This window comes from Medicago sativa, chromosome 6, assembly GCF_051527215.1.
Source record: "Medicago sativa cultivar Bolivia chromosome 6, Bolivia_mono, whole genome shotgun sequence".
Taxonomy (NCBI): domain Eukaryota; kingdom Viridiplantae; phylum Streptophyta; class Magnoliopsida; order Fabales; family Fabaceae; genus Medicago; species Medicago sativa.
This window is the reverse complement of record NC_140754.1, coordinates 88,020,639-88,048,102: the sequence shown is the minus strand read 5'-3', so window position 1 is coordinate 88,048,102 and position 27,464 is coordinate 88,020,639. Positions and strand designations below refer to the sequence as shown.

At 30.9% G+C, this 27,464-nt stretch overlaps 2 protein-coding genes and 1 long non-coding RNA gene across 5 annotated transcripts; 2 read left to right on the top strand and 1 right to left on the bottom strand.

The window, feature by feature from the left end:
* Window positions 1-1,805: 1,805 nt before the first annotated feature.
* LOC146917888 (uncharacterized) lies at window positions 1,806-10,039 on the bottom strand. Its single transcript, XR_015013542.1, has 2 exons — window positions 9,059-10,039; window positions 1,806-7,397 (listed from the first exon to the last, which is right to left on the bottom strand). It is a non-coding gene; the product is annotated as an uncharacterized LOC146917888 (long non-coding RNA).
* Window positions 1,933-7,991, top strand: LOC146917889 (uncharacterized). 3 transcript variants are annotated; one of them, XM_085716659.1, is made up of 2 exons: window positions 1,933-3,571; window positions 4,744-7,991. In XM_085716659.1, the coding sequence occupies exon 1, from the start codon at window positions 1,933-1,935 to the stop codon at window positions 3,556-3,558; it is 1,626 nt and encodes a 541-aa protein (XP_085572785.1). In that variant the 3' UTR covers window positions 3,559-3,571; window positions 4,744-7,991. The 3 variants fall into 3 exon arrangements, with proteins under 3 accessions (XP_085572785.1, XP_085572783.1, XP_085572784.1); XM_085716657.1 differs by having other exon boundaries at window positions 3,993-7,991; XM_085716658.1 differs by lacking the exon at window positions 4,744-7,991 and adding an exon at window positions 3,888-4,020.
* Window positions 10,040-24,013: 13,974 nt separating the features above from the next.
* On the top strand, window positions 24,014-25,808 carry LOC146917887 (uncharacterized). The gene is made up of 2 exons (XM_085716656.1): window positions 24,014-24,256; window positions 24,507-25,808. Exons 1-2 carry the CDS (start codon window positions 24,033-24,035, stop codon window positions 25,699-25,701), a joined length of 1,419 nt encoding a protein of 472 aa, XP_085572782.1. The 5' UTR covers window positions 24,014-24,032; the 3' UTR covers window positions 25,702-25,808.
* Window positions 25,809-27,464: the final 1,656 nt, after the last annotated feature.

The following is a 27,464-nucleotide window of genomic DNA, read 5'->3' as shown; positions in this document are numbered from 1 at the left end:
GACTGTCTCAATGTCTCATGTATATTCCTTTTTTTTTTTTTTTATACTTCTTAAGGAAAATCAATGTTTTTTTTGAGTTTGTATCGGATGCTTCTTAAGGATGTCTATGTGGTGTTTGAGTTGACGGAGTCTGACTTTCAATGTTGAGTAGTGGCATGCATCAAAAGAGGAAATGGTCGACCTTTTTTGCTTCATGAAATATTTGTGTTTCTAGTTGTATTCATGTTTTGTGTGCAGATTTTCTATTGATTATTTCTAATCAATTTGTTGCTTGTTTTGGTTTTGACCAAGCTTCTTTGCTCAATAGATTAGATACTACCAATTGTCAAGTTCAATATAATCTGCCTATCTTTCTATTATTGTGATCTGCTTCTGTGTTCTTGAATATAGATATATTTTCTTATGCAATGATTTTTCTGATATTTGTGTATGTCTTGAGTTTTTTTTTAATAAAAATTTAGACTCAGTTATCTAGTTCCATCCTATTTAATATCTATACATTTTTTATGTGGTTTAATTGATAACCTAGTTGTTCGATCAAGGACCTAATACATTGATAGAGTTGAGTTGACGACTAGTCTGAATTTTAATTGAAAACATGATCCATGACTAAAATCAATTCATTCACATCCACATTTTTACAATTGAATCAAATTCCAATTGCTCTTCATATTTATAATTCAACACTCGATTGTTCAATAACTAACTGATATTATTATTAGTCGGTTATATACTTGTACAAACAGATAAGCTCACACAAAACGATCGACATCAATTCGTAAAAGATCAAATCCAAAATCCGTTAAAAAAAGAAAATCAAAGTAAGAGTTTCTTAAAGAGGTTTATTACATCTGAAATATGACAAAAATTGCTTCATGAAGATAATATAATAGGCAAAATACCTTTTTTGTCCTCTAACAAAAATACCAAATTAGTTCTTTAAGTTTCAAATAAGTTCTTCAAGTTGTTAATTTAGTGAACCTATTTGAAATTTTTTAAATTTTTAAGTTTCAAATAGGTCTTTAAAATAGTAACGGTGTAACAAATTAATATTTAAAGAACCTATTTGAAACTTAAAAAACTTAAATGACTAATCCAGTATTTTTGTTAAACTTTAAGGACCAAATGAGGTATTTGGACAGTATAATATTGATGAGGAGGCAAAAATGAAACAAAGTAGAGGAGAATGGGAGACTGGGAGACGTATGACATGGAGAGGAAGAGAAAATGGGTCAAAAGTTTGATTTTGTAAATTTATATTTCATGCATACAACATACTCAAATATTTCATAGAACTTTGTTTTGCATGTTCTCTGTTTTTAAAACTACTTTGTATAATTAACATGAAAAACTAACGAGATGGATGATCCCAGCGACGACGAAGAACGATGGGTTAGGTGTGACTGACGCTAGTGTTCTTTGTTAGTAATAACGAATTAGAGGGTGAGTGTTGAGATGAGAGAAAGTGAATAAATTAATGAGTATTTTATGTTGGACTTTAATTTTGAGATTAATAGTAAGGAGGGATAATATTACTAAAATGGGAAGTGAGGTTAGCATCGGTTCGGCTCATCGGTTATTTAAATTTCAAAATTAAAAATTGAGAATCGAACCAAACTAAATTTGTTTAGATGGTTCGGTTGAATTTTAAACCGAACCAAATAGATTGGATACTTTTTTGATTTGGTACGATTTGAATTTATGGTTTTATCGATTTTGTCCGAATCAGTTAGACCCATAGAGACATATAACATGGAAGAGGAAGAGAAAATGGGTCAGAGGTTTGTTTGATTTTGTAAATTTAATTTTATAATAGGGGTATTTCGGTTATTTCCGTTTGATGATTGAAATAAAGAAAGTGTCTTGAATGCCGCCTCCTTCTTCTGTATCAGTAAGCACATTGCGTTGTTTCTTCTTCTCTCACTCACTCAAATGATGACGTCATCATTTACACGTTCAGCCTCCACTGCTAATTTGTTTCTTCCAATTCGTCGATTACACGTTCAACCTCTTCCTTCATTCATTCCCAACGTCGACGACGCCGTTTCCTCATTCAATCGCATTCTTCATATGAATAATCCTACCCAACCCATCTTCGAATTCGGTAAGATTTTATCTTCCCTTGTTAAGATGAATCAGTTCAACACTGTTATTTCATTTTCTCATCAAATGGAAATCAAAGGAATTCAACCTAATATTGTTACTTTAAACATCTTGATTAATTCTTTCTGCCATTTGAATCAAATCAATTTCGCTTTTTCTATATTCGGTAAGATTCTTAAACTAGGTTATGAACCTAATACTGTAACATTAAATACAATTATCAAAGGTCTTTGTCTTAATGGTCAAATTAGGAAAGCACTACACTTTCATGATAATGTTTTAGCAAAAGGATTTCATCTTAATGAGGTTAGTTATGGGACCTTGATAAATGGGTTATGTAAATCTGGAGAAACAAAAGCTGCCCTGCAGCTGCTCAGAAAGATTGAAGGGTTGTTGGTCAAGCCTAATGTCGTCATGTACAACACAATCATTGACAGTCTCTGTAAAGATAAGCTTGTGAGTGATGCCTATGATTTATATTCTGAAATGATTGTTAAGAAAATTTATCCTGATGTCGTCACTTACACTACTCTAATATATGGTTTTTCCATTTTGGGTCAAATGAAAGAAGCAATTGGTTTGTTAAATGACATGACATTGAAAAACATCACCCCAAATGTTCGTACTTTTAATACATTGGTTGATGGTTTATGTAAGGAAGGAGAGATGAAAAAAGCTACAAGTGTGTTATCTGTTATGATAAAACAAGGTGTGGAACCTAATGTTGTTACTTATACTTCTTTGATGGATGGGTATTTCTTGGTAAAAGAAGTCAACAAGGCCAAACATGTATTCAACACTCTTTCTCTAAGGGGAGTGACTCCTAATGTTCTTAGCTACAGTGTTATGATTAATGGATTATGTAAGAATAAAATGGTGGATGAAGCTGTGAAACTTTTCAAAGAAATGCATTTAAAAAACATGACTCCTAATACTGTAACATACAGTTCACTTATTGATGGACTTTGCAAATCAGGAAGAATCTCTGATGTTTGGGATCTTATAGATGAGATGCATGATAGAGGCCAACCTGCTGATGTGATCACTTACAATTCTTTATTGAATGCTTTGTGCAAAATCCATCAGGTTGACAAGGCAATTGCGTTGTTAACAAAGATGAAAGACGAAGGAATTCAGCCAGATATGTGTACATACAATATACTTGTTGATGGACTATGCAAAAATGGAAGACTTAAAGATGCACAAGAGATTTATCAAGATCTTTTGATTAAGGGCTACCCTTTAAATACTAGAATGTATACTGTGATGATTAATGGGCTCTGTAAAGAGGGTTTTTTTGATGAAGCATTGTCCTTACTCTCAAAAATGGAAGCCAACGGTTGCACTCCTGATGCAGTAACTTACGAAACTCTTATTCATGCTTTGTTTGAAAGTGACAGAAATGATAAGGCGGTGAAACTTCTTCGTGAAATGATTGGAAGAGGTCTACTCTGAAGAGTAAAACTAGGTGAGATGCTTTCTAGTTACAGTTTGTTATTGTGAATTTTAAAACAAGCATCCAGTATTTATTTGCTTTTACTGCTACTTAAAAAGGAAATTGGACTTTGCAGCAAGTTAACTACAGCTTTAGTTTTTGGTAAAAGTCATGTGTTGTAAGGTTCATTTTCATGTTTAACTTTATATTTTAACTTAGTGGATGATATGTTTATACTTTATACTCAGTTCTCTTTGAATTCTATTAGTCTTTGTATGTTCAGTAGCTCTGAGTGTTATTATTCTAGTAAAAAATAAATCATAAAAATATTATTGAATAATTGTCATAGAAATGGTGGATGATGTGTTAAATCTCTTCAAAGAAATGCATTCCAAAAATATGGTTCCTAATATTGTAACATACAATTCCCTTATTGATGGACTTTGCAAATCAGAGGAAATGTCCGGTGTTTGGGATCTTATAGATGATATACATGATAGAGATCAACAAGCTGACACAATCACTTACAGTTCTTTATTAGATGCATTGTTCAAAAACCATCAGGTTGACAAGGTGATTGCATCATTTACGAAAAATTAAAGATTGTGGTATTCAAGCAGATGCATACACATACACGATACTAATTGACGGATTGTGCAAATGTGGAAGATTTAAGAATGCACCAGAGATTTTCAGGATACTTCTAATTAATGGTTGTCATCTACATGGCCAGACCTATAATGTTATGATTAGCGGCTTTTGTAAAGAGGGTTTGTTTGATGAAGTGTTGGCCTTACTTTCAAAAATGGAAGACAGTGGCTGCATTTCTGATACTGTATCTTATGAAATAGTTATTCGAGCTCTATTCGGAAAAGGCAAGATAGATATGGCAGAAAAACTTCTTTTTGAAATGGTTGCTTGAACTCTATTATAAGAGTAAAACAAGGTGAGATGCTTTCTAGTTACAAACCAACGTATTTAAATTTTCATGACTACCATCCTATCTTTATTGTCTTTTACTGTTACAGATAAGAGTGAAGGTGGACTACTTCAATTTAGTTTTTAATTATGTTAGATGTTGTTAGGTTCATATTGTTATTGAAAGAATAGTACAGTTACTATAGGGTTTTTTTTTTCTCTTCTTTTTTTGCTTAATTCACCGGTGAACATCATCACATCTTCATGATTTCTCTTTTTTATTGCAGACTTTTCTATTATGATGTCTTGAGATCACAACAATTTTGTTCTCTGACTCTTGAGTCTGGCCTTTTCCAATTGTGAAGTTTTGATTAATTTTATAGCTTCAATATGATTGTCGTCCTACCTCTTGCATATAAAACTAATGATGCTCATCATAGTCCTCCATAATTGTTGGCCTCACCCTTTGTGCTGAGGCGATGCTTAGTTTATAATATCAAATAATAGTTTATAATATCAAATAAATTGCTTCGATAGTTGGGTGTCTAAATCAAGTTTGTCTGTAGAGGCCCAAATGTTGTAATTTGTATGAATTTTTTCTTATAAAGTTAATTTGCTTAAGTTCTATTTAACAGTTTTTGTGCATTGTTCTGTTTTGTTAAAAAATCAGCTGAGGAATTCATTCGACAGGTATATGATTGGTTTAGCTTCTGAATTAAGTGGTCAGTGAAGTGAAATTGTATTAGTGAGTCGCTTAGTTAGTCAAACCTGTACATGTGCTCATCCTGTCCTGTTGAAATATCATACAGTAGACTAAAAATTGGACACTTAAATATGATAAGAAATTGAGTTAATTATATGGTTAATTTATAATATTTACTAAGTGAGGTTTATTTTTTATTATAAGTTGTTGTTATCAATAAGTTAAATATGTGGAGGGACTCCTACTTTAGGTTAAATCTTGAAGTCGTGCTCAAATTGTTTTATAAAACATGAGTTGTGTGATTGAAATTTGATGGATTTTATTATTTGGTCATGCTCCGTTTCATTTCTGATATGTGCTCAAATTGTTTTACAAAACATGATTTGTGAGGCTGGAAAGAAGTGTTTCGGTGGATTGGTGTTGTTATATTGTGATCTCAAAAGTTTGGAAAGAAGTGTTTTGGTGGATTGGTGTTGTTATATTGTGATACGTCCAAATTTGTTCATTCTATTCGAATGTTTAAATGGAGAAGCTGCAGATAAGAAATTTCGGAAGAGGTTTAGGTTAATTTGGCACACTACTCTTTGGGTCATATACAAGTCATGAAATAACATTTTCTCCAATGGAGCAATAATACGAGACAAGTGGTTGATGAGATCAAAGCTCTGTCGTGGCGTTGGGGGTTAAGTAGACTTTTTAAGTATGATAAGATGAAGTGTTCTGCTGAAACCTTCTTGACACTTTATCTGTTAAAGATGATGGTATTTATGTCAGGTTTGGATTGAATTGTTTTTCTGTTTTTGCTGCTAACGGTCTATGTTGTATGCTTTGACAGAGTTTATTTGTTGTCTTAGTTGTTGGTGTTTTTGTCTTGGATGATGATCGGTTCAGCTTGCAGAGAGATAATGGGGGAATAACAGATTAGATATACCAAGTTCTGATCGTCAAGACTCTGGTCTGTTTAAATTTTAATAAAATGTCTGAAGCAAGTCTATAAAATCACAGTTATGCAGTTGAACATTTACAAAATGCATTTGCGTTATATCTCCCAATTTATGTTAACTGAATTCTGTATGAGTATTCATCATTCTGTTTGATCGAAAAGCCAGCTAACAGGTAATACGATTGGTTTCAAATGATCGGTAGGGAAGAAAGATAGTTCCTTATAGCCATTGTGTAACTAATCAAACTGGCTTTTGTGCAAAAAAGGTTTTGAAAACTGTCATCCAAGAGAAATGGCATGAATATGATCACAATTGCTGGTTGGATCTATGGATGAAACCTGGATTTGATTCAACACCATGTCATTGTCAGTCTACTTTATTAGTCACTTATACCAAAATGATCCATGTATGTTCCTGTCAGTTATTCAAGGGCACAAAATCAATTTTATTTACATATCTATTGATCATTCCTTGTAGTAATTCATTTTGGTCAATGTAATACGCTTTTCGATTATGATGGGAGGCAAGATCTAACTGCAATGAGGTTTCTATTACATTTATACTCTTTGGTTGTATGTTTTTGTTCCTCTTGTATAACTGCATTGAGGTTTATCAGTCATAAGAAGGAAGTTCTCTACAGAAGTATTGGTGCAGTTTCAGACTAATTTCCTCACTAGATTTATTTAGAGGTAATAATAGTAAGACTCAATTGTAATTTTAGGCTTACTTCTGAATTATGGTCATTTGTTGGGTTAATTAAACCTTTAGCCTTTTCCCTCGATTAAAAATGCGTGTTCTTTTGTTTCTAGTGTTTGATATTGATGTGTTATTACAAGTTGAGTACAGTAGGGCTTTCTAATTGCTCGTTTGAACCAACGGTTCGAAAACGACAAATTATATATGACCTAATTAGTACTTATAAGGTTTGAGCAATCTTACTTAACTGATGTTGTGTGGTTGAGTTAGCTCAAATCTAAAATGAACTATAGTATATTCATTATTCAATACTTTCTTTGTGGAAATATGACTTTTGTCATGTTAGTCGATGCACCAAATTTCTTATTCCTCCCATATCTGAAACACCCCTACTAGAAAATTACATAGAATATCTAGCATGAGTGTTAAACTCGGCATCGGGTACATTAAAATTACAATAATTAAAAACTCTCTGAACAATACATATAACTTCTCACCTGTTAATTCAGAAAAAATTACCACTGACGTGTACTTTATATGGTCTAGCTACTTCTGCTCCTTCCTCAAGTATCATCCTGTCGTATAACAACTCGTATATCTGAAATAAATAAAAGGGATTGGAATGAGACAAGATGTCTCAGTGAGTTCCACCTATCCTAGGCTATAGGCAACCTCGGGGAACCTAGGATCGCCATCTGTTTCTAAACTTAACCCATTTCGGGTTTATAGGATTTCACTACGCATAGCTGAGCGATTAGGGGATAACTAGAATCGCTCTCTCAAATACTACTTTGATTATATAATTCATATAGTCATACTCATAACCTTAATCATAATTTCATAAACATAATCACCATAATCATAATAATCATAAACATATCTCCAATATATCGTATTCTGGTATAGCTTACATTCTGACATACTTATCTACGTATGTTTCCGATCCTTTTCTGATAACAACTAGTTTCGGCTAACTAAGCCGGAATTCCATAACTAAAATTCCACATTTCCTACTTTTGATAAAAAAATGCCCATGAACTATTGCTTCGTAGCTAATTCATTCTAAACATAATTTTCATGATAATATGCGTATGCTATGTTAATATTCATGTTGGAGGGTCCTTAAAATTTTTCCTTGGTTCCATAATTTTATTTTTTATTCTCTTTCAAATATTATTCGAATAATTCTTGACTTAAAATTTCACATCATTAATTATACATTTAATTCGTTACTATGAGCCGTACCTCATAGGCTACATTATCTCTCGTTGTAGCAAACGGAATACTATGACCCGTACGTCATAGGCTACATTATATCTCGTTGTAGCAAACGGTATACTATGACCCGTACGTCATAGGCTACATTATCTCTCGTTGTAGCAAACGGTATACTATGACCCGTACGTCATAGGCTACATTATCTCTCGTTGTAGCAAACGGTATACTATGACTCGTACGTCATAGGCTACATTATCTCTCGTTGTAGCAAACGGTTTACTATGACCCGTACGTCATAGGCTACATTATATCTCGTTGTAGCAAACGGTTTACTATGACCCGTACGTCATAGGCTACATTATCTCTCGTTGTAGCAAACGGTATACTATGACCCGTACGTCATAGGCTACATTATCTCTCGTTGTAGCAAACGGTTTTTCCATATATTCTCTTTTTTTTTTCTTTTTCTATGAGCATGTTACTCATTTCAATTTTTCTCCTCATTTCCATTTTTCTGCGATTTTCTATAATTCACTGTGAGCATATTACTCATAGGATGCATTTCAAATTTTTCTTTCAATTCTTTACTATAAGCATATATGCATCAATTTCGTTGTTAATTTCCCTCCAACATTTATACTAACATCACATACTAACATCAATTAATTATGCACAATTAACATTACTATCTAATCACTTATTCTTAAATCATCACTTATAATTAATATAAGCAATCCTCTTACAATTATCACTTATAAATAATATAAGCAATCCTCTAGGTTATCAAACGTGGGAAAACCTCGATAACCTAAACTAACCGACTTGTGAACAAAAGTAATCGTTACATCAATTGTCTTGCTTAGTATTTTCCTCCAATACTCATACTAACATAAACACACATATTAACATACAAGAGATTTTAGAATAAACACATATAATTATGAAATAATCATACTATCTCATAATTTCTATTCAAATGAATCATTCATGTGGCACAATTCTACTACTCAAAATGGAAGGTTTACTAGCTAAGGAACTCACCAGTAAACATCTGGCAACTCTTATTCCTCCTTAATGCTTCAACTTAATTCCCAATAGCCACTTGTGCCTTCATCTTTCCAAAACAGCTTATTTCTCGCAAACCATGCTAAAACCCGTAAACTTTTTTTCCAGCAGAATTATCCAACTTCAAATGCACTTTCCGAGTTCATTACTAATCGGAATCACATGAAATTTATATTTGAATTGAAGGGAATTGAGTGTACAATCCAAATATCCAGCAAACATTTTTCTGTCAGCTTCCTAGAACAGCTTATTCTCCAGTTAAGCACTTCTGCCGGTTTCTAAAATAGCTTAACAAACAACTTATGGCTTTTGCCATATCAATCTCGGCCAAAACTCAAGTTAACAACCCAAACATGTATAATAGCTTCAAAATTACTTATGTAATAACTTAATTTTATAATTCATTCACTAATCCCAAATAAATTCTTAATTCCAACTCCTAACATCATCACATTCTCTAACAATCACAACTTCTAAAAAAAACAAGCTTATTGGAAACTCACCTCAATACAAGCTTCCATTGGATGTCACAAGCTCCAATTTTCACATCTTGGTTCTTTGAACCCTAACCATCCTTCAAGTTGTTAACCCACTATACACTCCTTGCTTCAATCACCAATTTACATCACTTTTCATGATCAACCACCACATACAACACATCCTTGTATATAATCCACTCTTAGGTGCTCCAAAGGCAAACTTACATGAAGAATTCTCATGAATTGGAATGAAATTGATAAGTTAGACCAAGAGAGGGAGAAAACGGTTTTGGGAGGGAGAAGTAATTATTAACTAGTTTCTTGGTTAAAACTCTACTATGAACCCATTGAAGCATGTACCATGATGATTCCATAATGAATTGTGAATTTTATGAAGTTAGGATTTTAGGTGGTGAGGACCGAATTCTAGAGAAAGGAAGGAGAAAAATTGTGAAACTTAGAGAGAAGTGAGTAGAATAATGTGGAAGCTTGTGGGTTTTCCACTAAAAAAAAAAAATCTTGAGTGACAAAATTACTATTTTACCACTTGCCTAAAAAATCAAATGGGATATTACAATATCTTTGCTGATAATTTCCATAACTGATATCCTATTTATAGATTCTGTCTTAGTCGCTTCTTCCATGCCTCTTTGTGAAAGCCTTTTATTCACTAGAGCAGTTACTTCTTAGATTTTCCCTTTCCTGAGTAGTATCTTTATATAATACAAAAGCATACATCTATAAGCGATAGTACACGTGGCATCTTCTTGCTCTTCATCTCATTTAATGTTTTTCTATCAACCAATCAAAATGGATATTGAATCATTTATTTTTTATTAGCCAATCAAAATGGATCGTGACTCATTTACTTTTCATGAGCCAATCAAAATTGATTATGACATGATTTTTTTGCTATATATAGAGACAATTTGTTTTTCATTATTTTCATCTACATCTTCCTCCCATAAAAAATCATTGTTTTCAATCCCATTCTCTTTTCTTTTATTTGTTTATTTCTTATTTTTTATTGTTAGTTTAAGATTTATTATTCTTCCTTTTTTTTTGACAATCTTATGTTACTTTTTATTGTGATTTCTTATGTTGCTATTTTCTATTCATATTCTCTTTTAAATTTTACTTTTGGTGTGTGTTTCTATATTCTTTGTTTTTGACCGAATCTCTATTCATTTATTTTATTTGTTTATTTCTTATTTTTTATTGTTAGATTAAGATTTATTATTCTGATGTTACTTTTTATTGTGATTTCCTATGTTGCTATTTTCTATTCATATTCTCTTTTAAATTTTACTTTTGGTGTGTGTTTCTATATTCTTTGTTTTTGACCGAATCTCTATTCATGTTTCTATTTTCTTTTGTATATGCAAAAAAAAATTGTTTTTATGGCTCCTTTGATTTATTTAAAACAGACAACAACAAAACTAATATTTCATAAATATAAAAAAGTAGATATTTGAGTGGACAAAGTTAATTAATTGATGTCCATATAAATAAAAAATAAAAACAAGACCTTGCGTTAGTGTTCTGTCAAAAAAAAAAAAAGACCTTGCATTAGTGTATGGTGTTTTTGATTTTTTTAGTTTTATTTCCTTCATCCTTATGAAATATTTAAATGAATTCGTACTATTATTAAAAATAATATTATAATTAAAGATTATTAAATTTCCTTCAAAAAAATTAAAGATTATTAAATTATTATATTTTTTTAGAGAAAAAATATTAATGTTTTATTCAACTCCATATCTTTGCATTCATTCTTATTTTAAGGAGCATTCATTATATTATTAAAACTTATAATCACAAATGCTTTAAAACCGACCTCATATTTAATTCATTCCACAATATTTGTTCCATCCTTGACTTCTATGGAAAAACAATTCTTTCAAAACACTTCTACAAACTTGAAAAATTAAAATTGATTGATTTTGAAATTGTAATTATAGTAATTTAAAAAAGAAATATGAAAACCAGGTATTTTGGCTCAAGTTGTTTATGAACTCTATCAAATAATTTTGTTTAGAAGAACCCGAATTTTAGTTACTTCGCTGTTGAACTCTTCTCTTAGGAACCATAGGGTTTACAAAAAAAAATTATAAAGACACATCTTTATCTTTATATAATACAAAAGCCTACATCTATAAGCGATAGTACACGTGGCATCTTCCTGCTCTTCATCTCATTTAATGCTTTTCTATCAACCAATCAAAATGGATATTGCATCATTTATTTTTTATTAGCCAATCAAAATGGATTAATGACTCATTTATTTTTCATGAGCCAATCAAAATTGATTATGACATGATTTTTTTTCCTATATATAGAGACAATTTGGTTTTCATTATTTTCATCTACATCTTCCTCCCATAAAACATCATTGTTTTCAACCCCATTCTCTTTTCTTTTATTTGTTTATTTCTTATTTTTTATTTTTTGTTTAACATTTATTATTTGTATGTTACTTTTTATTGTGATTTCTTATGTTGCTATTTTCTATTCATATTCTCTTTTAATTTTTTTTTTTGGTGTTTGTTTCTATGTTCTTTGTTATTGACCGAATCTCTATTCATGTTTCTATTTTCTTTTGTATATACAAAAAAAAATTGTTTTTATGGCTCCTTTGATTTATTTAAAACAGACAACAACAAAACTAATATTTTATAATTAAAAAAAAGATATTTGAGTGGACAAAGTTAATTAATTGACGAGCGTATAAATAAAAAACAAAAACAAGACCTTGCGTTAGTGTATAGTGTTTTTGATTTTTTTTTAGTTTTATTTCCTTCATCCTTATGAAATATTTAAATGAATTCATACAATTATTAAACATAATATCCTTTTTTTTTAGTTTGGTGGTGGCTGGGGTTCGAACCCCAAACCTTGCATATTTTATGCATTGTCCTACCAACTGAGCTAAGCTCACGTGGACTAAAAATAATATTCTAATTAAAGATTATTAAATTATTATATTTTTTAGAAAAAAATATTAATGTTTTATTCAACGCCATCTTTGTATTCATTTTTTTTACGGAGCATTCATTCTATTGTTAAAACTTATAATCACAAATGGTTTAAAATCGACTCCATATTTAATTCTTTCCACAATATTCGTTCCATCATTGACTTCTACGGTAAAACAATTCTTTCAAAACACTTCTACAAACTTGAAAAATTAAAATTGATTGATTTTGAAATTATAATCATAGTAATTTAAAAAAATAAATATGAAAATTAGGTATTTTGGCTCAAGTTGTTTATGAACTCCATCAAATAATTTTTTTTTGGAAAAACCCGAATTTTAGTTACTTCGCGGTTGAACTCTTCTCTTAGGAACAATAGGGTTAACAAAAAAAAATATAAAGACACATAAATACCCATTATTATTATTTTAGGGAATAAATGTTAATTATCATTTTTCCTAAAAATAATCATAAAATATACAACAATATAATTTCCACTAAACGGTCTTTATTACTTTTCTAAAAATAATGAAATTGAATATGTCATCATATTTTTACACCTATTCCTTTTTTAAATTGCTTCTATTTAATGGTGTTTTTTTTTTGTTCATGCTACTAACAAAGTTCGATTTTGTTATACGATAAAGGATCAAGTTGCACTAACTTACACAAGCTAATAGATCAATTTGACTTATTAAAATTAAGGGACCAAACTGAGATTTTAAAATAAGTTTATGGGCTAAATTGACCAATTTTAAAGTTATGGGACTACATTGAACTTTTTTTTTAGAGGGAAGAACTTTAAAATTAGTTACAGGGCCAAAGTGACATTTAAGCCAAAGAAAAAAAAATTAATAAGATGGAAAAAACATATAATTATAGAAATCAATAGTATATATATAAAGTAAGGTTTTTTATGCCACATGTCACTTCCACATTCATTCTCAATATTTTTATTATTTTTTCTATTTTATTTAACATAAATATCTCAACAAACTTTTGATCTTATGCACTCAGTATTTTTTATCTCAACAAACTACACATCAATCAATCAATCAATCAATCAATAGTATATATATAAAGTAAGGTTTTTTATGCCACATGTCACTTCCACATTCATTCTCAATATTTTTATTATTTTTTCTATTTTATTTAACATAAATATCTCAACAAACTTTTGATCTTATGCACTCAGTATTTTTTATCTCAACAAACTACACATCAATCAATCAATCAATCAATCAGTCAATCGTATATATATAAAGTAAGGTTTTTTATGCCACATGTCACTTCCACATTCATTCTCAATATTTTTATTATTTTTTCTATTTTATTTAACATAAATATCTCAACAAACTTTTGATCTTATGCACTCAGTATTTTTTATCTCAACAAACTACACATCAATCAATCAATCAATCAATAGTATATATATAAAGTAAGGTTTTTTATGCCACATGTCACTTCCACATTCATTCTCAATATTTTTATTATTTTTTCTATTTTATTTAACATAAATATCTCAACAAACTTTTGATCTTATGCACTCAGTATTTTTTATCTCAACAAACTACACATCAATCAATCAATCAATCAATCAATAGTACATATATAAAGTAAGGTTTTTTATGCCACATGTCACTTCCACATTCATTCTCAATATTTTTATTATTTTTTCTATTTTTAAAAACCAATATTTTATTTAACAAAAATCGGGTTTTCGGGCTACTTGATCGGATTGCTCCGAAACATCCCCAGAAAATCAGAAAAAATTTAAGGACCATGACTCCCGTAGAAGGGACTTCTTACGGGACTCCGCCCCTCAAAATCCAAAATTCCATCGTTTAGACCCATTTTTCATTTTTATTAATTTTTCATATTCTCAGAAAAATCCGAAAAAATTTCCATTAGTTTTATTTGATTTTTAGAATTTTTTGGTACTATTTTTATATTTTTATGATTTTATTTGACAGGTTTTTAGCATTTTTTACTTAGTTTTTTGTTGTTTTTAAAAAGGAAAACTCAAAATTGTTGAAATGTGAGAGAGTCTGATGGCTGATTATACATAAGAATTGTCCGAATTATAAAATCCGAAATAGTAAACATGAATCCGAATTTTAAAATCCGGAATGCACAAGGGCATTTTTAGAAATTTTACAGGGCGCGGGAGAAGGCAATAGGGTGGGAAGGTAATAGTCCATGTTTAAAGGACCCAAAACTATTACCACTTGGACTGATTCATTATTGATTTTGTTACACTTTTTATTCTTGCATTGGACATTCATCTCATCATTTATATTTATTTTTAATTTTTTTTGAAATATTTATATTTATTTTTATGATATTATTATAATTGTAAATTTAAATAAATTCAATCTAATATACTGACACGTGTATTCGTGCACACAAACTTATAAAACTTATTTAATATCTAACCCGGGCAACGCCGGGTCTCTAAACTAGTAGTAATAACAACAACGTTTAAAAGGAGAATTGAATGATATTATTAGTATTTATATTTGTTGTCATGTTTTTTTTTTAAATATGGTAACATATCTTTAATTTTTTTTTTATAAGTTAATACTAAATTACTGATAGTAGCATTACAAAGGAAGGTAGACTCAATTGGTAAAGAATTGACTTAACTGTAAGGTAATTGATTTAACTTATGGTGCCTGCGCGAGGACTTCTTTAGTGAATGATTTACAAGTACCTCTCTAAATGCTCTTTGAGCCATGAGATTTGTTCTGACCCTGATGAGCTTCCGAAGCCTAACTCATCTAAGTATTTTATCATTTTTTTAAATTGTAAATTTTAAAAAAAATGAAAATCTCAACTTTTTGATTCAAAATGAAAGCCTAAATTTTACCATATTCTAAAAGAAAAAAAATTTAATCGAAAACATTTTTTAGGGAAGATTATTCAATAAAATGAAAAAATCATATAATTATAGAAATAATAATAACAAAGTTTTGAAGAAGAATCGAATGTTACCCAAAATTAAATTTGAGCAATAACCGATGATTATTTAAATTCCAATTTTACTATTTTTCTACAAAGTCTGTATTTCAATTTTTTTTAAAGTATGTCGTGTCCTTTTAATAGCATAATGAATGTAAATGTCTTTTAATAACAGTTTTTTAATGCATTTATGTCTAATTTTATAAATAAAAATGTACATGGGATAACTCTTTAATGATCATTGCACTAACGATTTTTGAGGTATAATATTTAACGAAGTTAATAAAATAAAAAACAAAAATCACAATGAATTTATTTTTAATAAAAAAAATATGTCGACGAATGTTAATTTTGTGAAAGGTATGAAATATGATTTCATCTATCTCCAATGATACTAGCAGTGTTCAAAATTCGGAACCTCTAAATCTAAAGTTTGTCTTTTTACTACTAGACTAAACCTTGAGAGTTGGAAAATCACAATTAACTAGACTAAATCCTGAGAGTTTATCATTATGCCGGAATTTTCGGTGGAGCCTACATTGGATTGGGTAATCATGTTAGGCCAATAGCAATCACGCAAGTTAATTTGACACTACATCTTCACGCAGAACCTTAAAGCCCTAGACATATGGGTCATCTCATTTATATGTTCATCAAATTCTACTCTTTCTTCCAATATGTAGAACGTTAACCCACACTTCATACATTAACGTATTTTAATCAAGTGTGTGATTTTATGCATTCATAATTATGTGACGTAGTCATAAAAAGTAAAATAGAGACACAAACATGTTCAAAAATGTGGGTTAGTGGTGATTTCATGGATGTAGGTTTATGTTCCTTTCATTCATGAGAAGGGATAAATGAAATTAGAAACAAAATGAATATGAAAAAGGACATTGAATATGAGAGAAATGATAAGAGAAAAAGATATGTAATGTGTTTTTTGTCATGAGTTGGAACCTCTAAATCCAAAGTTTGTCTTTTTACCACTAGATTAAACCCTTAGAGTCGGAAAATCACAATGAAATAGAAAATGCATTTTTAATTCAAATTAATCATGATAAATAGCATATTCATTATACATGAACCATCCCTCATCTTGGTTTTTTACTGAAAAAATTTATTGATTTAATTGTTCTTGATTATTGGAATTACACGATTAAACACATTTTTCAAAAGTTGTTGGAAATTTTATGAGTTTCTTGAAAGGGTTGAGAATTTCTCGATAATTAATTTACCAAAACATTAGACTCAATTAAAAACACACCACATCTTTTAAAAACGTATAATAAACATGTATGTTGTCAACTTAGCATAACATAAAAGTGTTTTTCCAAGGTTAAATCCTACCTAAGACCAAAAATAATTTTTTTTTGAAATAATACAAGTTGAATGAAATAAATGGTATGAAAGAGAACAACATGGAAAAACTTAAATTTAATATTTTCCAGAAGAAGAATTACACTAAACCAAAAAAGCATCACATCATTTTAAATTTTTTAATAAGCATGTATTTTATCAACTTAGCATAATACATCTGCATTTGTCTAATGTAAAATCCCATCAAATGCCAAAAGTAAATGAATTTGAAAAAAAAAATTAAGGTTGAATAAAAATATAGCATTAAAGCGAATGACATCTAATAACTAAAATTTAAGATAAAAAAAAATCAAACAAATGACATTTAAAAACTAACAAATCAGTTTATCATAATGTTAGACCTTTCAATAGAGCCTACATTAGGTTGGATAATCGTGTTATGCCAATAGCAACCAAACAAGTTAGATTGACACTACATCTTCACAAAAAACCTTAAGGCACCAGGTAAATGGGTCATCTCATTTCTATCTTGATCAAAATCTACTCTTTCATCCAACATGTAGAATGTTAACTCACACTTGAAAATGTCACCATATTTTAACCAACTGTGTGATTACATGTGTTTTTGATTATGTGACACATTCATGGAAAGTAAAATAGCGACACAACATGTTAAAAAATTTGGGTTGATGATGATTTCGTGGATGTATGTTTATGTTCCTTTCTTTCACGAGAAGAGATAAAGAAAATTAGAAGAAACAAAATGAATACGAAAAAGGACATTGGATATGAGAGAAATGATAAGAGAAAAAAATATGCAGTGTGTTTTGTCCATAAGAGAATAGTGAATAATACGAGCTGTCGTTAATTTTATAGATTTGTTGAAGGAATTGAGGAATCTTGAGTAATTATTTTACCAACAAATTAGACTTAATTAAAAAAACTCAATATCATTTTAAAATGTTTAATAAGCATGTATTTTGTAAACTCAACATAACACATCTGCATTTTTTCATTGTTACATCTCATCAAATACCAAAATTAAAGGAATTTAAAATAATAGAGGTTGAATAAAAATATAGCATGAAAATGAATTTTAACATAAGAGAAATGATAAGGGGGAAAAAAATAAGGAGTGTGTGCTTTGTCTGTGAGAGTATACATAATATATTGAGTTGTTGGGGGACTACCAGGGATCTAAAAACTAACAAAAAAATTCATCATAATTTTGGAACTACCGGGGAATCCTACACTGGGTATGATTCCCACAGTAGGCTAGAAACCACACGAGTGAGATTGATACCACATCCTTACAAAAAATCTTATAGCATCAAGTATATGAGTCTTTTTACTGATACCTTCTTCGAAATCTACTATTCCATCCAATATAGAACTTTAAGGAATTAGCTAGGTATATGGGTATATCATTTAAATGTTCTTTAAAATTTACTCTCGCGTTAATGCAAAACTTTAATTCACATTTGACTCATTAACATCTCTTCCTCAAGTATGAGACTCTTTGTATCTGTGATCTACCACCTTGAATCACTCCTGCTTTCCCCACAAAGTTGAATCGAATAGAGATGAACCACACAAATAAGAACGATACCACATTTTCACCCAATATTTTAAGGCACTAAGTGTGAATTTTTTCACTTATATGTTGTTCAACCTTCAATCTTCTACTCAATGTTAAACTATAACTTACATTTGATACATCACAACATTATCTCCCTCAAATATGAAGAAATTCTAGCCCGTGCTTGGCACGGGTATTCATACTAGTATAATATAATGCAATAAGTTTGAATACATTTAAAGTTTGAAGTACGCGTGTAATTCAAGTCCCCTTGATATTTGAAACATTGGATACATTTTTGGAGAAATGCTTAGTGGCTAGCCATTGTTTTCTGGGAAAAATGTGGTAGACTAGTACGAGTGTATGACCTCATGACTTATTTGCTTGATAATTCTTTTAACAGTTTATGCAAAATCAGTTTATGTGGTAGACTAGTACGAGTGTATGCCCTTCTTATCAATTTACTCCTTCTATTAACCAAACTTTACAAAAACGATGATGTGGTAGATGGATTAAATTGAAAATGTTTATAAACTTAAAGACGTATGTGTGACCAAAATAAATTAAAGAACTAATCTGATAAAAAAACTCAAACTTAAAGGACTTATGGGTAATCAAAATAACTTAAATGACCAATTTGTTACAAACCTCAAACTTAAAGGACCCCCAGTGTAATTTAGCCTTTTTTAAAAGTAGCGAGTAGTTCTTTTTTGAAAGGATATAATGACTATTTTGTTCCTTAAAAAAAGTAATGAGTAGTTTGTTGAGATATATTTTTTTTTTTGGGAAAGAAGCTAACAAAAAGAAAAGAAGCAAAAAACAGCTAAAAACTAGTCTTTGTGATGCATCTCACATCGGGCATCAGCCTGCAGCAACGGAGCAAACATGGTGGTTCCAAAAACTCCGTAAAATCTCAGAACTTGTAGCTTCTAGCTTATCCATAAAATCCGCAGACGAATTTGCCTCCCTCACATAATGCTTTAACTAGACGCTCCAGCTCCTTTGCAATAAATCCCGCACATTAATGATAATTGTCGCATAATGGTGTGTGAAGAATTCACAATGGTTGAAACTAACTACTGAACAGCTAGAGTTGAGTCAGAGTAGCAAATCACATCCCTATATCCTCTTTTCCAAGCTGCTTTCAAGCCATGATACAAAGCTAACATCTCTGCATGTATGACTGCGGCAATACCAACATTTCCAGCAAACCCATATAGCTAACTTCCATCATTCCTACGAAGAACGCCATCAAAACTAGATATTCCGGGATTTCCACAACTGTTGGCCATCAACATTCAAGACAACGACCATACTCTCTGTTGAGGCAAAATCCCTAATTAATTTTAAAGATAATAAACTTTAATGATTAAGGATTAAATGGACTTTGATTAATTCCTTGGTATTTAACTTGTGCTCTTGAGTGTTTTACTAAGACAGGAACAAAGTTTAATTCATACCAAGAAACATGAAATCAAAGGACATTGAATGAATGAACTAATTCTGAAGTTCAGAAAGTTAGTTCAGAATGTTGATCAGTGAGTTGATCAGAACGTTCTGATGGAAGCCCAAAAGGGTGTTCTTAAGCAAGCCCAGATTCATCAAGAACGTGAAGAACATGCAAGTACACTTGACATGAATAAAAGGTCCAGAAAAGTACATCAGCATGGATCTATCAACAAATAAAGGCATGAACAAGGATTTATGTCAAAATAACCTTTAATGTTCATCTAAGACTATGAACATTAAAGTACTAGGAATATTCCAATGAGAATTTAATCCTAGATGTTGCATTCACTGCACTTCAGTTATGTCCTTACTATTAGGATTGATTACATTAAAAGCTAGTCTTACAAATCATCCTAAAGTAAGAACAAATGGAACATTCTGATGGTCAGAATGTTCATTTCTGCGCATGCTTTCAACTATGAACAGTGTAGTTGGTGAAAAATTAGCAAGCAAAGCAAAAGGAAATCTTGCATCAGAGATAACATGTCCTCTGAACTGAATCAAGCAGATTTCCTAGAAGCATGGGCCTGAAGATGCAGATCCACTATTCTCTCTCCTGCACAAAGTCCAAGACAGATTTGGTAACTTTATCCTACTTTTTCCAGCAACTTTTGATGCATATGGAGAAGTAACTTTTTAAGGATAAAACCTGAACAAATCTTATGTCACGCACTGGACAAGCCCAGAAACTCATTAGATATTCATCATTGATGAACCCAGATGAAGAACATCATGAATATCAACATTCTGATGAAGAACACATCAACATTCTGATGTTCATCCTGGGCAACAACATTCTGATGGTCAGAATGTTAACCCAGATTTTCAAGTAAAAGCTTGTGGGGTCCAGAACACGTGGCATAACCCCATTGGTCACCTTACAACGGCTATATGAGCCCAAAAACTCTATAAATAGAAATCAAAGGCTCATCATTACTTGCACCATTGCAAAGCATTCAAGAAAACAACTTAAATTTGTTTGAAGCTCTTGCAATTAAATTGATCATCACTGAAGGCTTTTTTACCTTCTATGTAGTGTAAATCAATTCTCTCTGTTATCTCTTTCATAGATAACTTCTTCTTTCTCCTCTTCTTCTGTTTGATTCACAAACACTCAACCTCCATACAAATTGTAACAAAGTCTCATCTAACTTTAGGGGTACTAAAGTGTTAGCTTGAGCAAGGGTTGTAAAAGTCTAAGTGGTTAACTTAGCAACAAGGTGCAAGCCTGCTGAGGCTTAGAGAATACAGATTGTGTAATTGTTCAGGTGAACAAAGATTGTAAGGTGCAGGATTTGAGAGGTTATCTCAAGCATCATAGTGGAAACTCTCACAAGATTGTGAGGAGTGGACTAACCCGCATTGGGGGAACCACTATAATTTCTGTGTGTTGATTCTCTCTTTCCTTTACTCTTTACTTGCTGCAAACACACACAAACACATTTACTTGTTAAACTGTTTTTGCACTCAGACATCAGAACGTTCTGAAGTCTGTTATCAACTTAACCATTCCAAGTTTCAACTTGAGAATCACTTTTAAGTTTTCAGGATAATTTTTAAAGGGTCACAATTCAAACTCCCCCTTCCTTGTGACTATTTTATCAACTTCACTCTCCTCCAGATGCCAAGTTACAAAACGACCTCCTATATCCGTGGATAATGCTGGAGAGAAAACACTATGAAGTAGGGCTGCCAAATTGTAAATTTTTACCTTCAAAGAGAAAATCAAAATTACATCATTCTCCATACAAAGTGAGTTTCGTGCATACCAAATCCACCAAAGAGCAGCAGAGTATAAATGATTATTTGCGCTAAACACGCCTTATCTAAGTCACGTGACCATAGAATTCCACAAATAGAAGTTAATATTGTCAAATCCAAGAGCAAGCCAAAGATGCTTAACAAACTGACAATCCCAAAAACAGTGCATGATACTTTCACCACTGTTGACGCACCTCATACAAACAGTTATTAGTGTCTTGCATATGTCTGTTGTGCAGCACGACCTCGTAGGAACATCATCATGGCATATCGTCCAATATAGAAATTTAATCTTTTCAGGAGCATCTAAACACTAAATCCACTTCCACAATCCGACCTCATTTTCGTTTGCGTTCCACTTCAGAACCCACTTGTACCCAACTTTTACCGAATAACTTTATTAATTGGATGAAGTTAAATTTAAAACAACTTTATGTGTGTGTAATATAATAACTTTATTAATTGGATGAAGTTCAATTTAAAACAACTTTTTTGTGTGTAATATAATAAAACACATATAATGTAAATGTTAAAATATCCTTGTACAATATTTATATCATACAAATAGTTAATTTTGTAAATACAATATTTTTTATTGAATTAAAATATATTTCACTACTTTAATTGAATATAGATATATATTCTTATGCAATGAGTTTTCTGATATTAGTGTATGTCTAGAGTTTTTTATTTTATTTTTTTTTAATAAAAATTTAGACTCCGCTATTTAGTTCAATCCAATTTAATATATATACAATATTTTTTTTTATAGAAGTTGAATTATACGGAGGATCCATTCAGTTAAATCATGTGGTTTAATTGATAACCTAATTGTTTGATTAAGGACCTAGTGCATTGATCGATTTAATGACTAGTATGAATTTTAAGTGAAAACATGATCTAAGACTAAAATCAATTCATTCACATCCACATTTTTACAATCGAATCAAATTCCAATTGCTCTTCATGTTTATAATTCAACACTCTTCGGTTGTTCAATAACTAACTGATATTATTATTAGTCAGTTATATACTTGTACAAACCGGTAAACTCACAAAATGAACAACATCAATTTGAAGAGATCAAATGCAAAATCCCCAACAAAAAAGAAAATCAAAGTAAGTAAGAGTTTCTTAAAGAGGTTTATTACATTTGAAATGTGACAAAAATTGCTTCATGATGATATAATTAGCAAAATATCTATTTTGGTCCTTTAAGTTTAACAAAAATACTGAATTAGTCTTTAAGTTTTTAAGAAGTCCTTTAAGTTGTTAATTATTCCCTATATTTAACCAATTACTTCCAATTGAGTTATCATATTTTACCAACTTACTTTCAATTTAATCTCTAAATTTATTTGACTAGTATTTAATCTCTAACTATCAATTTAATCTCTAATACAATCTTGGGTTAAATATGTTTTTGGTCCCTATAAAATTGTGACCTTCTAAGTTTAGTCCTTACTTAATTTTAATAGCATTTTTGATCCCTACAAAAAAAAAATTACTTATAATTTTAGTCCCTGCTAAAACAAATTTTGTTTAATTATCCTTAAACTCTTAAATTTTTTAACGATTCTTTTTATACAAGTTTAGAACACTATGAAAGGTTCATTTACTAAAATCTAGAATTTTTTAACATGAAATAAATTAAATATGAATTTTTTAAAACAATTAAAATTTAAGATACAAGTAACAAAAATATGGACGTAGAAATCAAATTTTTGCGATATTTTTTCGGAGGAACTTTTAATAACGTTCTGAACACGCCTGTAAAAAATTGTTGAAAAACTTAAGAGTTTAAGCATAAATTAAACAAATTTGGATTGAGTAAGAGCATCCACAATGGTAGTTCTCTAACAAGGACTCCTTAAATGGACCCCACGTGACACATCACTTATTTATAATTTTTTAATAAAAGTACCTATTAAGGACTCAATGACTCCAATGGCAATACACTAATAAGGACTCCAATGAAAAATACTTAAATATGTCCCACTATCTTTACATATTAAACAAAAATAATTTATCTATTACTCATTTTTACAAGTGGGACCAAGTAGTACACATTTTATTACTTCTTTATGCAAGTGGGACCAAGTAGTACATATTTTATTACTTCTTTATGCAAGTGGGACCAAGTAGTACATATTTTTATTACTTTTTAAACGTGGGACCCGTTAGTTACCCAGGTGAGAGAGGGTCCTTATATAGTTGTCTGTTCCTTAACGGGGACTCAATTTTTCTTCCTCCAATGGAGGGTCCTTAACGGGGAGTGGTCCTTGTTAAGTAAGGACCCCCATTGGAGATGCTCTAAGGACTAATATTGAGTGCATAATTTCTTTGTCACCATTCTTTTAGAAATGCTCAGTCCAAATCCAAAACTCATTTACAATCGTTGCAACCAAAGTCAGTATGATAAAGTTATCATCAATGTTAAGGTACGCAACTCCCAATTCGTTTCTTCTTCTTCATCGTCGATTACACATTCAACCTCTTCCTTCGTTCATTCCCAATGTCGACGACGCCGTTTCATCATTCAATCGTATCCTCAACATCAACCCTACACCACCCATCTTCGAATTTGGTAAGATTTTATGTTCTCTTGCTAAGTTGAATCATTTCCACAAAGCTATTTCATTTTCTCAACAAATGGAACTCAAAGGAATTCAACCTAACATTTTTACTTTAAACATCTTGATTAATTCTTTCTGCCATTTGAATCAAATCAATTTTGCATTTTCTATGCTGGGTAAGATTCTTAAGCTCGGTTATGAGCCGAATACTGTAACGTTAACTACACTTATCAACGGTCTTTGTCTTAATGGTCATGTTAGGAAAGCACTTTACTTTCACGATGATGTTATAGCAAAAGGATTTCATCTTAATGAGGTTAGTTATGGGACCCTGATAAACTGGTTATGTAAATCCGGAGAAACAAGAGCTGCCTTGCAGATTCTTAAAAAGATTGAAGGGTTGCTCGTTAAGCCTAATGTGGTAATGTACTCCACAATCATTGATAGTCTTTGTAAAGATAAGCTTGTAAGTGATGCTTATGATTTATATTCTGAAATGATTGTCAAGAAAATTTCTCCTAATGTCGTCACTTACACGACTTTAATATATGGCTTTTGCATTGTGGGACGGTTGAAAGAAGCAGTTAATTTGTTAAATCAAATGTTGTTGAAAAACATCAATCCGGATGTTCTTACTTTCACTACATTGGTCGATGGTATATGTAAGGAAGGAGAGGTAAAGAAAGCTAGAAATGTGTTAGCTATTATGATGAAACAAGGTGTGGAACCCAATGTTGTTACTTATAATTCTTTAATGGATGGTTATTTCTTGGTTAAAGAAGTCGACAAGGCCAAACATCTATTCAACACTCTTTCTCTAAGGGGAGTGACTCCTAATGTTCTTAGCTACAATATCATGGTTAACGGATTATGTAAGAATAAAATGGTGCATGAAGCTGTGAATCTGTTCAAAGAAATGCATTCTAGAAATATGACTCCAGATACTATATCCTACAATTCTCTTATTGATGGACTTTGCAAATCAGGGAGAATCTCTGATGTTTGGGATCTTCTTGACGAGATGCATGATATAGGCCAACCTGCTAATTACAATTCTTTATTAGATGCGTTATGCAAAAACCATCAGGTTGACAAGGCGATTGCATTATTAAAGAAGATAAAAGGCCAAGGGATTCAGCCAAATATGTATACATACACTATACTTGTTGATGGGCTATGCAAAAATGGAAGACTTGAGGATGCACAAGAGGTTTATCATGATCTTCTGACTAAGGGTTATCCTTTAAATGTTTCGATGTATAATGTGATGGTTAATGGGTTTTGTAAAGAAGGTTTATTTGACGAGGCATTGTCCTTACTGTCAAAAATGGAAGACAATGGTTGCACCCCAGATGCGATAACTTACCAAACTCTTATTTGTCCTTTATTTGAAAACAACAAGAATGATAAGGCGGTTAAACTTCTTCGTGAAATGATTGTTAGAGGTCTATTGTAATGTAAAACTAGGTGAGATGCTTTCAAGTTACAATTTGTTATTTTGAATTTCAAAACGAACATCTAATCTTTATTTCTTTTCATATTAATAAAAGATGATTGGTACAATTGGTTCCCTGTTACATTAGTTTTGATTAAATGCTATACTTTGGTAGTGTTCACTATGATACTTGGAAGTTGGAACAACAATAGTGGCTCACTTTTTTAATTCCTTAGTAACTATGCTTTTGTTCTCAATTTGTTGTGAACCTGCTTAATCCGTTTTCAAAGATTTTTTTTCATTCACTGTAATTGCCAGAATACAATCCTACCTATGTTTAGCTTTTCTATCCACTGGTCTTAATTAATACAGGAAGAAATGCATTTTGTTTTGAATCCCTTATTAAGATATCCATGGAGAAATTAAGATAGGAAAAAAATTGTAAGATAAATTAGTTAAAAGTCATGTTTTGCTAGGTTCCTTTTGTTTATCTTTCCAATGTACTTTACATTTTCTTGATCTTCTTTAGAAAATTGAACCGTTTTATCTCTTACTCTGCATTCAACTTTAGAGGTTTTACCTTAAAGTCTGCACACCTTTTGTTTTGTTTGTATCATTTGAATTGTCTTAGGTGTTAAAGTTGTCGTTAGCTTCTTAGGTTATTGTTGTGCAATTAATTGTCTATGGTTGTAACTATTTCAAGAATGTTTGTTACCTTTATAATAGAATGAACATAACAGATGGAATAAGGATCATTTAGAAAGATATGATTTTATTTTAGGTTAAACAAGTTATGGTTCTTGCCAATTTAATAACATACTGAGTTTTGATTGTCAAGACTCTAGTCTGTTTAATTTTTAATAAAATGTCTGAAGCAAGTTTAATACTTTTTCATTTACAAAATTCATTTGCGTTATATCTCCCAATTTCTGTTAACTGAATTCTGTATGAGTGTTCGTCATTCTGTTTGATCGAAAAGCCAGCTAACAAGTAATACGATTGGTTTCAAATGATCGGTAGGGAAGAAAGATAGTTCCTAATAGCCATTGTTTGAGATTTCTAAAGCTAGAACAATGTGTTGATTGCCAGATTTTGTGTAACTAATCAAACTGGCTTTTGTGCGAAAAAGGTTTTGAAAACTGTCATACAAGAGAAATGGCATGAATATGATCACAATTGCTGGTTGGATGTATGGATGAAACCTGGATTTGATTCAACACCATGTCATTGTCAGTCTACTTTATTATCAGTCACTTATACTAAAATTATCCATGTTTGTTCCTGTCAGTTATTCAAGGGCACAGAATCAATTTTATTTACATATCTATTGATCATTCCTTGCCATAATTCGTTTTGGTCAATGTAATACTCTTTTGGATTATGATGGGAGGCAAGAACTAACTGCAATGAGGTTTCTAACTCTTTGGTTGTATGTTTTTGTTCCTCTTGTATAACTGCATTGAGGTTTATCAGTCATAAGAAGGAAGTTATCTACAGAAGTATTGGTGCAGATTTAGACTAATTTCCTCACTAGATTTATTTTGAGGTAATAATAGTAAGGCTCAAATTGTATTTTCAGGCTTACTTCTGAATTATGGTCATTTGTTGGGTTAATTAATACTGCCATCACTGCGTTTTTTTTGTCTTGTTTAAATCAACCTCTGCATAATCACATTTCTACATCTACGTGCTTTTTTGTTTTATGCGCCATCACTGTCTCTACATAATTACATTGCTGATGCTTTTCTGCATTAATCACATTTCTGATTTGTAACATTTACGAT